Below are 13,081 nucleotides of genomic sequence, written 5' to 3' on the forward strand. Positions count from 1 at the left end.
TTTTGGAAGTCTACTATGACAATTTCATTTTTTTATTCTTTAGTGTATTAATAATTTAAATATATGATCTTACAATTTTGGAATATTAGTTTGAAGATTATCATTTAATATGTTCATACAAAAACTAAAATTAATCAAAATTATTTTGAGTTTTGTAATTTAATTTTTTTCTATTTGGTAGACTGACAAATAGGTCTACTAGGTTTTTTTTGTTCTTTATTGTTTTAAAAAAATAATATATAAATTTAATTTTTTTCGCTTTTTATTCTTCTAATTATTTTAATATATGTTTCACATTTTTCATAAAAAAAAAATTAATTTAAAACTATTTTTTGTACTCTCAAATCCTAGTAGACATCTACTATTACGTAAAACTGAGTAGACTCATTATACGTCTATTTCACCCTAAACAACAAACTCCAACCCCTAAATGTGTACTTGATAAGCAAAAAATCTTAATTAATCATTTTATCAAATACCAAAATATGTAAAGTATGAACTACTCAACATTGATATGTCAATGTAGGTCAATGAAACAAAATAAAAAAGTAAAATCTAAAATCTAACCCTAAGAATCTAACCCTAAAAGACCTTAGTTAACAAATCAATATATATATTTTTAATTGTTCAATTATATTAAATTTTATTTTATAAACCTCATATTAGTTGTGATGATTTATAAATAAAATTCACAAAAATTACTTTTATATATTTTTTAAATTAAATTATTAGATCAAATTACGATATACACTTCTGAATCATTTTACACAGTAGACTTCTTAGGAATTTTACATCATGTAGACTTCTATTTATTAAAAGTAGACTTTTGAAGGATAGAATCATAAAATAACATATATTTTCTGTTCTAAGGATTAAATGGTAATTTTGATATCCTTTAAGTTAGTTTTGAATTTGATTGAATATAGAGTGTAATTTTATGTTTCAAATGAATATATATGTTATATTTGGAAAATTTCCCTAGTTTAGTTGTTTAAAGACAGATATCTGCCTAGGGTTAATTAATTGGTTAAAAATTAAGATTTAGTTTTTTGAAAGATGAGGTTTTAGAGTTTGCTGATTAAGATTTTGAGTCTAGAATTTAGAATTTCGAATTTAGTGTATACAATTTTAAATTTATATTTTTAAAATATTTCTTTATATTAAATATATTACTCATTAAGAGTAACTTAGTCTTTTTGCTATTTAACGAAGACTATTTTAGTTTTTTTATCCTTGTGTTTTTTTTGTGATACAAACTTTTATGAACTTTTTAGGAAAATTGCCATAATTCTTAATATGTGTGGCTGTTGTATTGCAAATTCTTATATATGTGTTTTAATGATTTTTTCCTACTTGAATATGCTTAACACAACTTCAAACTCCTTATTCGCTTCACTAAAATAGCATTGTTTTCATTTAACGATACAATAAATTTAATTTGAAGGGGTGGGGGGTTATTACATTGGGCTATTACATTTTAGTTTAAATTACTCTAATTTGTTTTGTTTGAGAAACTTTTGCATTAAAATCCAGAATTTATCAGCAAATAAAAGTAAGGTTCAAAATACTGAGGAAAATCCATCCAAAAACAGTTCTCAAGGTTAAGAAACACAAAAGTAAATGAAACATTAAAATTTTATAGTCAATAACTCATCATATATGAATAAGTTTTAGTAATCAAATATATATTTTAGCGCTTACATATTTTCTTCAAGATGATAACAAATGCTATAGTGTCAAACTACATATGAATGTCTTATATAATACTCCCTCCGTTTCTTAAAAAATAGATGTTTTGGTGTTTACACACATATTAAAAAAACACTAATCATGCATCGCTTTTTTGAAATTATCAAATTCCAATGTTTTTTAATTAATAGTCTTTCAATAAATCCAATTAATTTTATTGAAATTTTTATTTTTGTATAGAAAACATTAAAAAAATCTATCTTTTGAGACAATTTTTCTTTCTAAAACTTCTATCTTGATGAAACGGAGGAAGTATTCCTTAATTTTGTGACCTTCAATAATTTGATTAATGTTGACTCTGCCAGGACCTACTATTTGCATCTTCTTTCCGTTGTTAATTTATGACTTTCTTATGTCCAGTAAGTTCTACGTTTTTCCAACGATCCTAAACAAAGATCTAAGGTCTTCCGTCCCTTACTCTACTCTCATCTCTTTACTTAGATGCTTGTGAACTCTTAACTATCAGAGAGAATGACAAGAAGAGTTGGAGGTCTTCGATATGTTAGATTCCTGATAAGAATAGTTTACTTAGATGCTTGTGTTGCTTTTCATCATGCTTGGGAGTACTCCAAAATAATGAAATATTTTTAGAAAAATGGTATACAATAATAAATATATAGATTTTAAGAAAAAGTAAAGAGAAAAGAGAAAAAATGACCTCAAAGGCGTAAATCAAATGTTTGTAAACGGGGAATAACCGAATAAGTATCCCCTAATGCTTGCCTCTCCACAACTGAGTTAGTAAGTGGAGTTATAAAATTGGCGTTTAAAGCAAAACACAAACGTAAAACGATCATTAGTAAAACACCTTAAGAGGTTCATTTCTACATACTGTATATTTAAAAAACTAAGGCCTAACAAAAACAAACTCCCCAATCAGCAATAATGTATATATATCAGTTCTACTTCTTTGGTACTTTAGGCCGTGACCTCATACTGGCTCTCCTTGCCACATCCCACGCCTTCTGTGGCGCGTATACACCTAACTGGGACGCAAAGAAAGATTCATAACCTGGTGAATCAAATGCAAACCCAGTGTGCTTTGAGAGCTCCCGTGGCAATTGGGATATCGCATAGCTTCTCGCTTCTTGAGGTGTGAGCTCGTTCTCTATCTCCAGGTGATCCGCTTTGCTTGCATCGGACTCGTGCCTATGAATTTCTTGAACGATCTGATAATCATACGGGAAGAACCATCTCTCAACCCTGCATCAGTAAAAGCATATAGATTCACTCATGTCATAATCATTAGAAAAAACATACTGTGTACGCTCTATTTCAGTGATTATACACGAGATAGCCACACTGAAACTGATAATATCACGGTTTTACTTACCCTTGGTAGATGAAATCTCCTAGAAGGGAGACAGCGGGAACAAGCAGCAATGTGAAGTAGAAATAGAATGTACTCATCAGGACATATATGACAAAGTAGACATTTTCCTGCAGAGAAAATGAGATTTTTAAGTTACAAACAAACAAAAAACATCACACAACAAAAGATATACTCAAAGGAAAGTAGTAGGCTGGTGTTACATTTCTATCACGTGATGTCGTAATCCCACAGTATACGAAAGCAAAAACAAGCCACGCAAGAATGCTCCCACCAACTGTGATATAATGCCATCTTGTAATGGAATTGCTCATCAAAAGAATGCGCACGTTCACAGCAATCACCAGACATGTGAAAACCAATGTGCTAACATCCCAGAGACCAAATATTTTGCCTGATGAATTTATAGCGCCAAAAGAAGAGGTGGTCACGAAGAGATAGCAGACGAGAGACTGATACACAGCAGAAGTAGCCCATACTGCTACGACTCTCCATTTGAAAAATGAGTTACGTATTCCCTCCCTATACAGTTCTGGGTATCTCTTCGAAAGGGACGCACTCACATCCTATCAAGGGCACAATATAGAAATTAGTTCTCAAATAAAAAAAAATGAAAATAGGTAATTTAAGATGGGTATGCGAATGTTTTATGAGATCGAGAAAAGCTGGTACCTTCTCAAACAGCCCAAGGACAATGACAGGAAGAGCAGTGAAAAAAACGTTATACAACGACTGGAACCAATCATCGTAGAACCTTTGACCAGAAAATCCAGTTCGAAATGTAAACCAAAACTGAGTCAAAGTGAAGGTAAGATTCTTGTAGAAGAAATACATGACCACCTGCCACGTAAAAGATCATTAGAAGTTTCAAAAAGTTAAAAGCATGTTATGCGGCAAAAGACGAACTCAACCTTGCAGATTCTAAGATATGACCACCGTCCATGAACAAGAAGCAAATCAGTAAGAAATCTGAACTGAGCGATGGCAAAATCACTAGCCATCACAGCTTGCATTCCCTCCATCCCACTTATTCCTATACCAACATGAGCTGCTTGAATCATGCTTACATCGTTGGCACCATCACCAATACTAAGAGTAATCTTTTTTGCGCCTTTTCTCACTAAGCTTGTCACCTAAAAATAGACCGCATATTGGAAAATTAGACGCCGGTTCAAAGAACATATATGACCAAATTACTCACTGGACATGAATTAAGTGCCGGAAATTCAAACCCATAAAAATAAATGATTACCAATTTCCAAATCAAAGCCCCAAAACAAAATAGTATATAAGCTCTCTTTAAAGGCCAAACCTGCAAGAATTTATTTTGAAAGTCATCTAAACCTTACCTGTGCTTTCTGTAACGGAGAAACACGACAGCATAAAACTGACGTGCAGTTCAAGCTCAAGCTGAGCAGCGTTACGCGTAAGCTCGGGTCTAATGCATACATCAGACACTTTCCATCAATAACGAGAGCCAATTTTGGTCCAGCTACGGCATGCATATAGAGTTGAGCTTCTTCAAGGCTCTTTCTCAGCTCCTTCTTTACTTCTTCTTTGATAACACGAGCAATCTCAACTTGATCACCCTAATATCAAAAAAGATTTATGAACAAAAAAAAGAGCTAAAATGATCGCAAGACAAGCTACTCAAAGTAAAATAATTACCCTTTCTTCAGCTTCCCTGATTGCATCCGTTTCAGAACTGATGATAAATTGTTTCATATCATTGTTGATCAAGTTGCATGCTGTAATATAACAGAAACGAAGAGCAGATATTTAAGTGGCAGAAGAAAAAATAAGATCCAAGAGCAAAAGTTGTGTCACACCCTACCATATGCAATATTAATAGCCGTTTCCATTTTGTCCCCTGTTAACACCCAGATCTTAATTCCAGCTCTTGATAAAGTCTCAATGCAGTTAGGAACCCCTTCCTGAAGTTTGTCTTCTATTGCAGTTGATCCGATGAGGGTAAGATCCTTCTCGATGAGTTCTGCTACCTTCATGGATCAAGACACCGCAAATTCATCAGCTATGATAAAACTATTTCCTGGCGACTCAAAAACTGTACTCTAAGGACATAATCATAAAATCATTTTTCATTCCTGTCATACAAACAAGTTTGTTGCTCTTGGTTGTCAACCTTTACAATTACAATTTTCTTAGAAAGCCGTTTTTCTCGGGAGTCATGAGAATGCTGCCTCTAGCATAATGAAAAACTAGGTAAGAAAAAACTGAATACCTCATCTAACTTCTTCTCACGGTCTCGCAATGCAGATTTGGCCTGGATGAATTTTTCATTCCAACTATTATAAGTTTCCGGGTCTAAATCTCTATAGGCCAAGCAAAGGGTACGCAATCCAGAAGATCCAAAATGTTCCAAATGTTCTCTTGTAACTTTCCTAACATCATCCATATCATCAGCCAATCTCTCAAAGATTACGTTATCTGCACCCTGTGGACAATGTTCCAAGCAATGATCAAAATTTGACACTGAAGTACACAGAGAACTAATTACTTATAGAGCTATTACCTTACAGTAGAGTACAAGCCTTCCATCTGGGTAACGACATACAACAGACTGGCGCTTTCTTGTACTGTTATGCATTGTGGAAATTTTAAAAGGATGAATAAAACAGGGCAAAGAGGGAATAAACAAACATTTCACTGTCTTATAGACCTGTTGAACTCGTGCTAAAAAAAAATAGACCTGTTGAACTCAAGAACGTTAAGGATCTCATAGGCCACATCTTGAATCTTTCCCATCTTCTCCACATGAGACTCGCGAACATACACCGTAGTTGGAGTACGCCTGAAGATACAACAAACTAGTCTCAAACAAACTAACAGAGACTTGAGAAATAAACAAACCTATGGAAAAAAAATCTAAAATTTGAAACAAGGGAAATCAAGGGGGGGCAAGTTAACTAGTTGAAAATTTATCTTCTCAGATCTCATGCGATTTCAACTTGTCTTTGGAAAATGAAATGGAATCAGAATTACCTGTAAAAGAAGAAACCAAAATTCTTGGCGGCAGTAACTAGGGCAGCTTCATCTGGAGATGCAGCTTGATATACGATCTTCTCAGGGGACTCATCACCTTCAGGAAGGACTGTATGACAGATGGCTAGGCATCTAAAAAGTTCCTACAAATATCAAAAGTACAAATATCTTATAGTTAAATTAGCATCTGCATGTTCGCATGCCCAGAAATAGACGCAGTAGAAATCTGGAACCCAAAATAAGGAACTTCTCAAAACTACAAAAAAAGTCGTTATAATAAGGAACTTATAATGCCTGTATTCTAGGTCTTTGTTCTGGGAGCCTTGTACTAAAAACTACAGAATGATTCTGATTAATGGTACAAAAAATGTCGTTATAATACTTTTAGATGCTTCAATCAGAACCATTCTGTAGTTTTTAGTACAAGGCTCCCAGAACAAAGACCTAGAATACAGGCAGTGGTTGAACGTTGAAGCCAAACGAAAAACCCTTTCGAGTTATTACCTTACAACTTCACATCTCAACACCTAGCAGATACAAAATTAAGCAAAATAACCTTATCACCTTACAAGTTGACACGTCAACACCTATCGTAACGTTTCCATGAAAGGAAGAAGAACTCATGTTCTAGTTATCCTTATAACCCCATCATCTCTTACCTATTACAATCCTTAAACATATTGTGAGAAAATTATCTAAGAAAGTAAAGTACGGCACCTTGCAAAGATCAGGATTAGGCTCATTTCGCCAAGCTCCCCGCATTAGCCTTGGATCATCAAAATTAAATCCCTTTTCTCTAATTGCAGCAGTCGACCTTTCTTCCTGAGTATATTTGTTGAGATACAAATCAGACATTCTTCCATTGCACCATAATGCACTAGGCAACTTCCCCATCTGAAAAGAAATAATACCTCGTGTACTTTTAGGCCATTCCGCTGAGCGATTCCTCTTTCTATTTCAGTGACACCACATCCATAACTTATTCCGCCAATAGAACATTTAAAGAACTCCATCAAATTTCTTGTCAGCGTTCCAGTTTTATCAGAAAATATGTATTCCACCTGCAAGATAACATAGTAAATGTAATAGCACTTAGAAGAGTATCAAAGTATATATTTAAATAATATTCTAGAGACGGTTCAATTACAAGCAACAAATTTCCGCAAGGATCAGTAGTAGCAATATGCGGCATGGCCTGATAGCTACCTGTCCAAGCTCCTCGTTTAAATTGGAAGTCCTGGCCGAGGCAGGGGTGTTTGTTTCAGCATGATACATATTGAGATCTCGGTTGATAAACTGAGTCGACTGGATAAACTTGATCATCTGGGTTTTTTCATTTAAGGAGAGAAGATGGAAACCACTCAGAATGCCAGTAATTGTAAAGCGGATCGTAAAAAATAGGATACTAGGAACAACGTACCTCTATGGAAACATAAAGGGAGATTGGTATAATTGATGAGAACAGAGTGATTAGAGTGAAAAAGGTGAAAAACCCTATCTGCGGAAGCAAATAGAAGCAATATGGTAAAAACCAGTAAATCAGAAATAGACGGAATCAACTTCAACTAAACAAAGCTATTACCGCGAGTCTGTTACGGTATTCCCAATCTGACTTCTGAAGGCCCAAGTATAGGTCCTCACGATCCGTCACAATTGAACTGCAAAATAATAATATATATAACTGTATCGCAACAAAACATGGTTCAACAATCGAAACAGAACTTGATAATGACAAGATCAACGAGAAACCATACCAGCCTATTGCTCCAATTAGACACATTGTGAGAAGGACACAAAATATTGTAATAATGAGTTTGTCAAGCTTCTTTTCCAGCGTACTTCTTTTAGATGGAGCATTCATCGCATTCATCATCACCTAAATAGTTTGAATTTACCATATAACAACATCAGGCTATGCGTAGCAACTATACAATGAAGTAAAAACCAGAGTCAGTCTTTGCAATCTTCTTTTATTTTGAATATGGTTTCAGAATACAAGAATCCTGTAAGCTAGAAAGAAAAGTTTGTAACCGGGTTTCTCATAAAAAAGCTTCACAACAGCTTACCTTCGTCTCATGGCCAGTAAAAACAACAGCTCCAACTATGTATTCTGTGTTTCTAAGACTGCATCCCTGAAAATGTAGATTCACAAGTCTCAGAATATTATTAAATTTAAGGGTATAAAGCTCTTCAATAGATGCATGGAAATGTATTCAGTAAAATTTAAAGGCCAAAGATATAAAGTTCCATGAAATCAAGATATCTCATAAGTAGATCACAACTTGATCCATGATAAGAAAACAATATGCATGACCAAATCATAAAATTGCAAAGATAACACACAAAGGGGGAAAAAGAAGCCAACGGCAGAAACAGTTAATCATACACGCAACAAAAGCTGGTCGGGACAGAGAGGCAACGTCTGCTTTTGTACTACAAGATTCCCCGTGAAAGTATACAGAGAATTGTTCGGTTGCTCACACTGAATTTCACCTACATTGCAAAAGACACAGATGATGGAGAAAGTAAAGACATGTGTAAAACAGTTCCAACCCAATCTTGCTGAGACGAAAAAGAAAAAAAAAAAGATAAAATGAAGGGCAATCGGCGCAATAAAAAATTAGGTCTACATGTATAATACAATTAGAGAAGAAATTGGATAAGAGACAAGAACATGTATCATCAGTCAGAAATAAGACATAACAACTCTTTCTGCAAAACATTTATAGGAAAATTCTACCAGACAAACACTAAACAAATGAAAAAAAAAACGGACTGCTATATAAGACTTTGCTGCCATTAGTTTTGGTGATGTTTCAATCCGTACATCAGGATGTGATCCAATGTGTGATAATAAAATTAACAAGTAGCTGTACAACCAAAACCCAATCGCCTGAACCTACTAACTTTATTAGCAAACCAGTTCGTTCTAGACGTCACTTCACCTCTGACTCTGTCTACGATTTTTTTTTTTTTTTGCATGAATCCAATCAAAGAAATAGGCTAACCTTTAAACTCAGAAGCTTTCTCTGGTACCAAGTAATCCCATGTCCTTTCAAGGGCCTTTCTTATTTTTAAATTTGTTTCTCCATCTAGATTTGCAGTCTGCACTCACAATAAATACGCAATTGAATGGCACACTAGGTAAGAGAAGATTTTAAATAACAGCTTTTGTTCTGGAGAAAAGAAGGCACTATATTTCTGGAAAGGGGAAGTGTCAAAGAAGAAGCACCTCAACATAGCAGATACCATCAGGATTAGTGCTGGACAGGAAAAGAATATCGGCTGGAAAAAAAGTATCTTGTTTTATCTGCAAAATCAAGAATCTTATTTAACAATTATGGATCTTAATTCAAAGATAACAAGATTATCGAACGAAGCTCTAAATTAGATCCCCGAAATGTTGTCAACACAAACAAATTTCCTAAACACAGTGTCCTTTCCAGAAGAACAAAGCTGATGTTTGATAAATATTAACTCGTTTATAAAGGAGAACAAAACAGCAATACACAATTAAACTGTACGACACCGAGGAAAGTAGCACAATGATACACATAAATCACAGAAGGTAACTGAACCCTACCAGAATAACTATAATGCAGGCAGTACAAACAACTAAACATGTGCGCCAACAACCCACTGTAACAGTAACACACAGCAATATATAAAACGGGTAACCAAAGAGAAATTCATCTAATCATGTTAGAATAAGAAATGATTAACCTTGACAATATCTCCAACTTGCAACTTCCGCCACGGAATAGGTACCCACCGTTGGTCTTCTAAAATCTCCACTGTGCTATTATTTATGGACATATCATTTTGAAACCGTTTCTGCACCAAATTATCCATAGAAGGATTTAGAAGTTGAGACACAGGTGGGTCTTGAGACTAGGTTAACAGAGTATTTTAGCGCTGAAATTATTCTACTCTAAAGCAAGGGGAAAGGGAATATTTCTGCAATTTTTGTCAAAAAAAAAAGAAGAACAAACGAGTATCCCTACCCAGTCTTCGAAAGCCTCTTTAATAAGAGAGACGAGAAGCACCATTGAGAGCGGAGCTACATTTGTTATTGGACTCACAGGACTGCGGGACAAACAATGTATCTAGTTAATAACTGCATAGACCATGCATAATTAATCCTTAAAGTTTCATCCAACCAAAATAAGAGAATTCTATGGACAGGATATGGAATAAACATAAAGAAAGCTTCAAAAACTCGTCAAAGTTAACATACCTTATAGGTGTCATTGATAGACACGAAATTCCAAGAAAGTATATGTTTGCTATGCGCCTAAACTGTCAGGAAACACATTATAACTAAGATTACACAACACATAACAAAAAAGCCATGTTGAAGGACAGGAGGTGTTCTAAGTGTTTACAAAGTACATTGTAACTTCAATTAGGAATCCGTTCCTAACTTCACAGGTAGATTCATACTAGTGTAGAATCATAAGTGCATGAGAGACAAAAATAACCAAAGAAACTCCCACATCATTGAACTTATTGGATGTGTGATATACTAACTCCTAAATACATGCCTGGAGCTAAGTTAACAACCCTTTTTTGATCCAAGCAACAAAGAAAAAGCATGAATATTTACCTGTTCAAACAGACCCTTGGGCAGAAAGGTGAAAACATTATACTTTGTAGTCGAAATCGAATTACCCTGAAGCAACACATTAGTCAGAATAACCAAAAACACACAAATTGACTGTAAGCATAAACTAGAAAGAAAGAAAGAATAAAAATTCAGAACGATGAAGTAAGAAAAAACGAATTCCAATGTGCGTATCCAGTAATCGATTCAGTGCAATACCTTGAAGCGGACGGGCATATTGGAATCTCGATCATTGCAGTAGACGGTACGATAAGACGGGGCCTGAGGCTGTATATGACCCAACGTCACCGTTCTAGACGGCGTCCGCCGATGACTAGCCGACGAATCGACGCTTAAACTACCCGATCGAACCATTTGGATTCACCCCCCGATCCAACAGGTCGAATATTCGACTTCGCTATATTTTTGGCGTCGATTCTTCGTCTCCTTGATTGATTCGATTAGGCGAGATCTGTTGGTTGTAATCGACGGTAGAAAGTGGAAAGAGAGTACACCACCACCCTCTCTCTCCGTTTCAACCTTTATTTTTATTTTTTTGTTGGTTTGAAGAGAATGCTTCTTCCGGGTCGAAATTTTTTTATTTTATTTTTTTAATATTTCATTTTCCATCTCTTTCGGGTTATCTCTACCCATATCAATCCGCAGTAACATAAATTTTGTGTTTTCAAATTTCTCAGTGGATAGGATAAGACTACAAAATAACAAATAAATAGACATTCTGAAAAATTAGTATTAATTAAATGATAAAAATGACTAATTTATTTTGAATTTCAATTTTTTATTTTTATTTTTATTTCACTCTTTAAATAATAAACCTTGAACCATAATTACTAATCTCAAACTCAAATATAAAATAAATAACTAACCTTTTAAATTTTCATTAATGATATTTTATGAATCTTATCCGTTAAATTTATTTTGATCCGTTATTCGTTTCGATTCGTTCTGAAAAATGAATATTTATAAAACATCGAATCAAAAAATAGTAAAATGTAATATCCATAAAAATAGGAGAAATTGTTTGAAACACCATAAGTTAAATATCACTTTTCAAAATTAAGTTCAGTCAAAAATACTCTAATATTTGAACATGGAGTTTAATGATTATCGTTTTATGTTTTAGTATTTAGGGGTGTTGTTAAGTTTATAAATAATTCTTCAACATTTATAAATAGTTTAGGGAACATAGTTTAGTATTTTTCATCACAAAGTGGAGGTATTTATGAAAATATTTATTATTAAAAGGTAAGTCTAAAAATGGTATCAAATACGTGATAAAATTAGAATTATCCTAAAATCAAAGAAAATCACAAAATACTATTTAAAAAAAGATATCTAATTTGATTTATATGTTTTAGATATATATAATGTAGTACAAGTCATTATATATATATATATATATATATATATCTATCTAATGATATAAAATTGGTACGTTATTTTTCAAATTTATGTTTTGGTTTGTTGTAGACCTAATTTGACTTTTGTGTTGAGTTAAATGTTAAAATTTTAACATATTAATTTTATTAGGTTTGATAATATTGAATTGCTTGGCTTTGCTTTATTATATGCGATAAGACATTAGTATTTTAGTTTGATCATATTATTTGCTATTTAATCAAGATGTTATGTTGATATATTTAGTGGCAGAGATACCTTAATATGAGGGTGGGCCATGTGAACCATATGGATTTTATTTTAAAAAATAAAATTTATTTATATTTTGAAAGAAAAACTGAAAAAATGTTGTAGATTTAAGTTATGGACCCGCATATCATAATAAAATTATGCAAATGACCCTAATGAAAAGTTGAGCTGACTCTGCCACTAGATATACTAGAGGCATTGCCCCTGCGCAAGCGCGGAGTTATTGATAGAGTTCTTGCTTCATCTCAATATTTGTTAGGGTTATTGTCGCTGTGAATTTTGCGTTTTGAGCTGATCATTGTTTTTCAAGTTTCTTATTGTTATAGAGTTAAGAGTTGTGATGATGAACTGTATATGCACTGTTCTCCACTCATGAAGGACTAAACTGTGTTAGTAATGTGATTGATATAGTTCGTGGTGTTGTTTGATGTGTCACTGAGACTTATTGTTTGTTTGTCTTTTTAATTTGTTACTTGTACTGTTGAGATTACATAAATTATATTAATGTTGTTGAGAATACCTTTTGTTTCTCGATATTTTTTCTCCAGTTTAGTTGTGTAAGTTGTGTGTATTAAGTAATAATTTTTTTTTATTCTTATTATGTTGGTTATATGTTTTTTTTATATTTAAATTTGTTGTTTTTACCGGACCTTTAAAACAAATACATGAAGACTTGTAGAAATAACTATAAGATGAGTGACAATTAGTATTTGGGCATTAATGAGTTT

General features: G+C 33.4%; 1 protein-coding gene across 2 annotated transcripts; it reads right to left on the reverse strand.

The window, feature by feature from the left end:
* Positions 1 to 2,394: 2,394 nt before the first annotated feature.
* LOC106396449 (phospholipid-transporting ATPase 3-like) lies at positions 2,395 to 11,268 on the reverse strand. Of its 2 annotated transcripts, none has more exons than XM_013836841.3 (27): positions 10,905 to 11,268; positions 10,689 to 10,754; positions 10,320 to 10,381; positions 10,087 to 10,168; positions 9,806 to 9,916; positions 9,315 to 9,392; positions 9,091 to 9,187; positions 8,469 to 8,575; positions 8,149 to 8,214; positions 7,837 to 7,958; positions 7,665 to 7,740; positions 7,503 to 7,580; positions 7,289 to 7,405; positions 6,994 to 7,143; positions 6,800 to 6,904; positions 6,083 to 6,225; positions 5,790 to 5,891; positions 5,613 to 5,676; positions 5,322 to 5,534; positions 4,914 to 5,079; positions 4,748 to 4,827; positions 4,429 to 4,668; positions 3,991 to 4,212; positions 3,752 to 3,919; positions 3,283 to 3,645; positions 3,083 to 3,189; positions 2,395 to 2,952 (listed from the first exon to the last, which is right to left on the reverse strand). In XM_013836841.3, the coding sequence occupies exons 1-27, from the start codon at positions 11,058 to 11,060 to the stop codon at positions 2,652 to 2,654; spliced, it is 3,642 nt and encodes a 1,213-aa protein (XP_013692295.2). In that variant the 5' UTR covers positions 11,061 to 11,268; the 3' UTR covers positions 2,395 to 2,651. The 2 variants fall into 2 exon arrangements, with proteins under 2 accessions (XP_013692295.2, XP_013692296.2); XM_013836842.3 differs by having other exon boundaries at positions 10,320 to 10,376; positions 10,905 to 11,267.
* Between the last annotated feature and the right edge of the window lie 1,813 nt (positions 11,269 to 13,081).

This window comes from Brassica napus, chromosome C4 (assembly GCF_020379485.1).
Source record: "Brassica napus cultivar Da-Ae chromosome C4, Da-Ae, whole genome shotgun sequence".
NCBI lineage: Eukaryota > Viridiplantae > Streptophyta > Magnoliopsida > Brassicales > Brassicaceae > Brassica > Brassica napus.

Bases quoted from the DNA above. Each gene is read 5' to 3' on its own strand.
- LOC106396449 (XM_013836841.3), bottom strand. From the start codon at position 11,060: ATGGTTCGATCGGGTAGTTTAAGCGTCGATTCGTCGGCTAGTCATCGG. The intron at 10,169-10,319 runs GTATGTTAACTT...TTTGTCCCGCAG, and splicing joins CTATCAATGACACCTATAAG to TCCTGTGAGTCCAATAACAA. The intron at 7,144-7,288 runs GTAGCTATCAGG...GTTATCTTGCAG, and splicing joins TAAACGAGGAGCTTGGACAG to GTGGAATACATATTTTCTGA.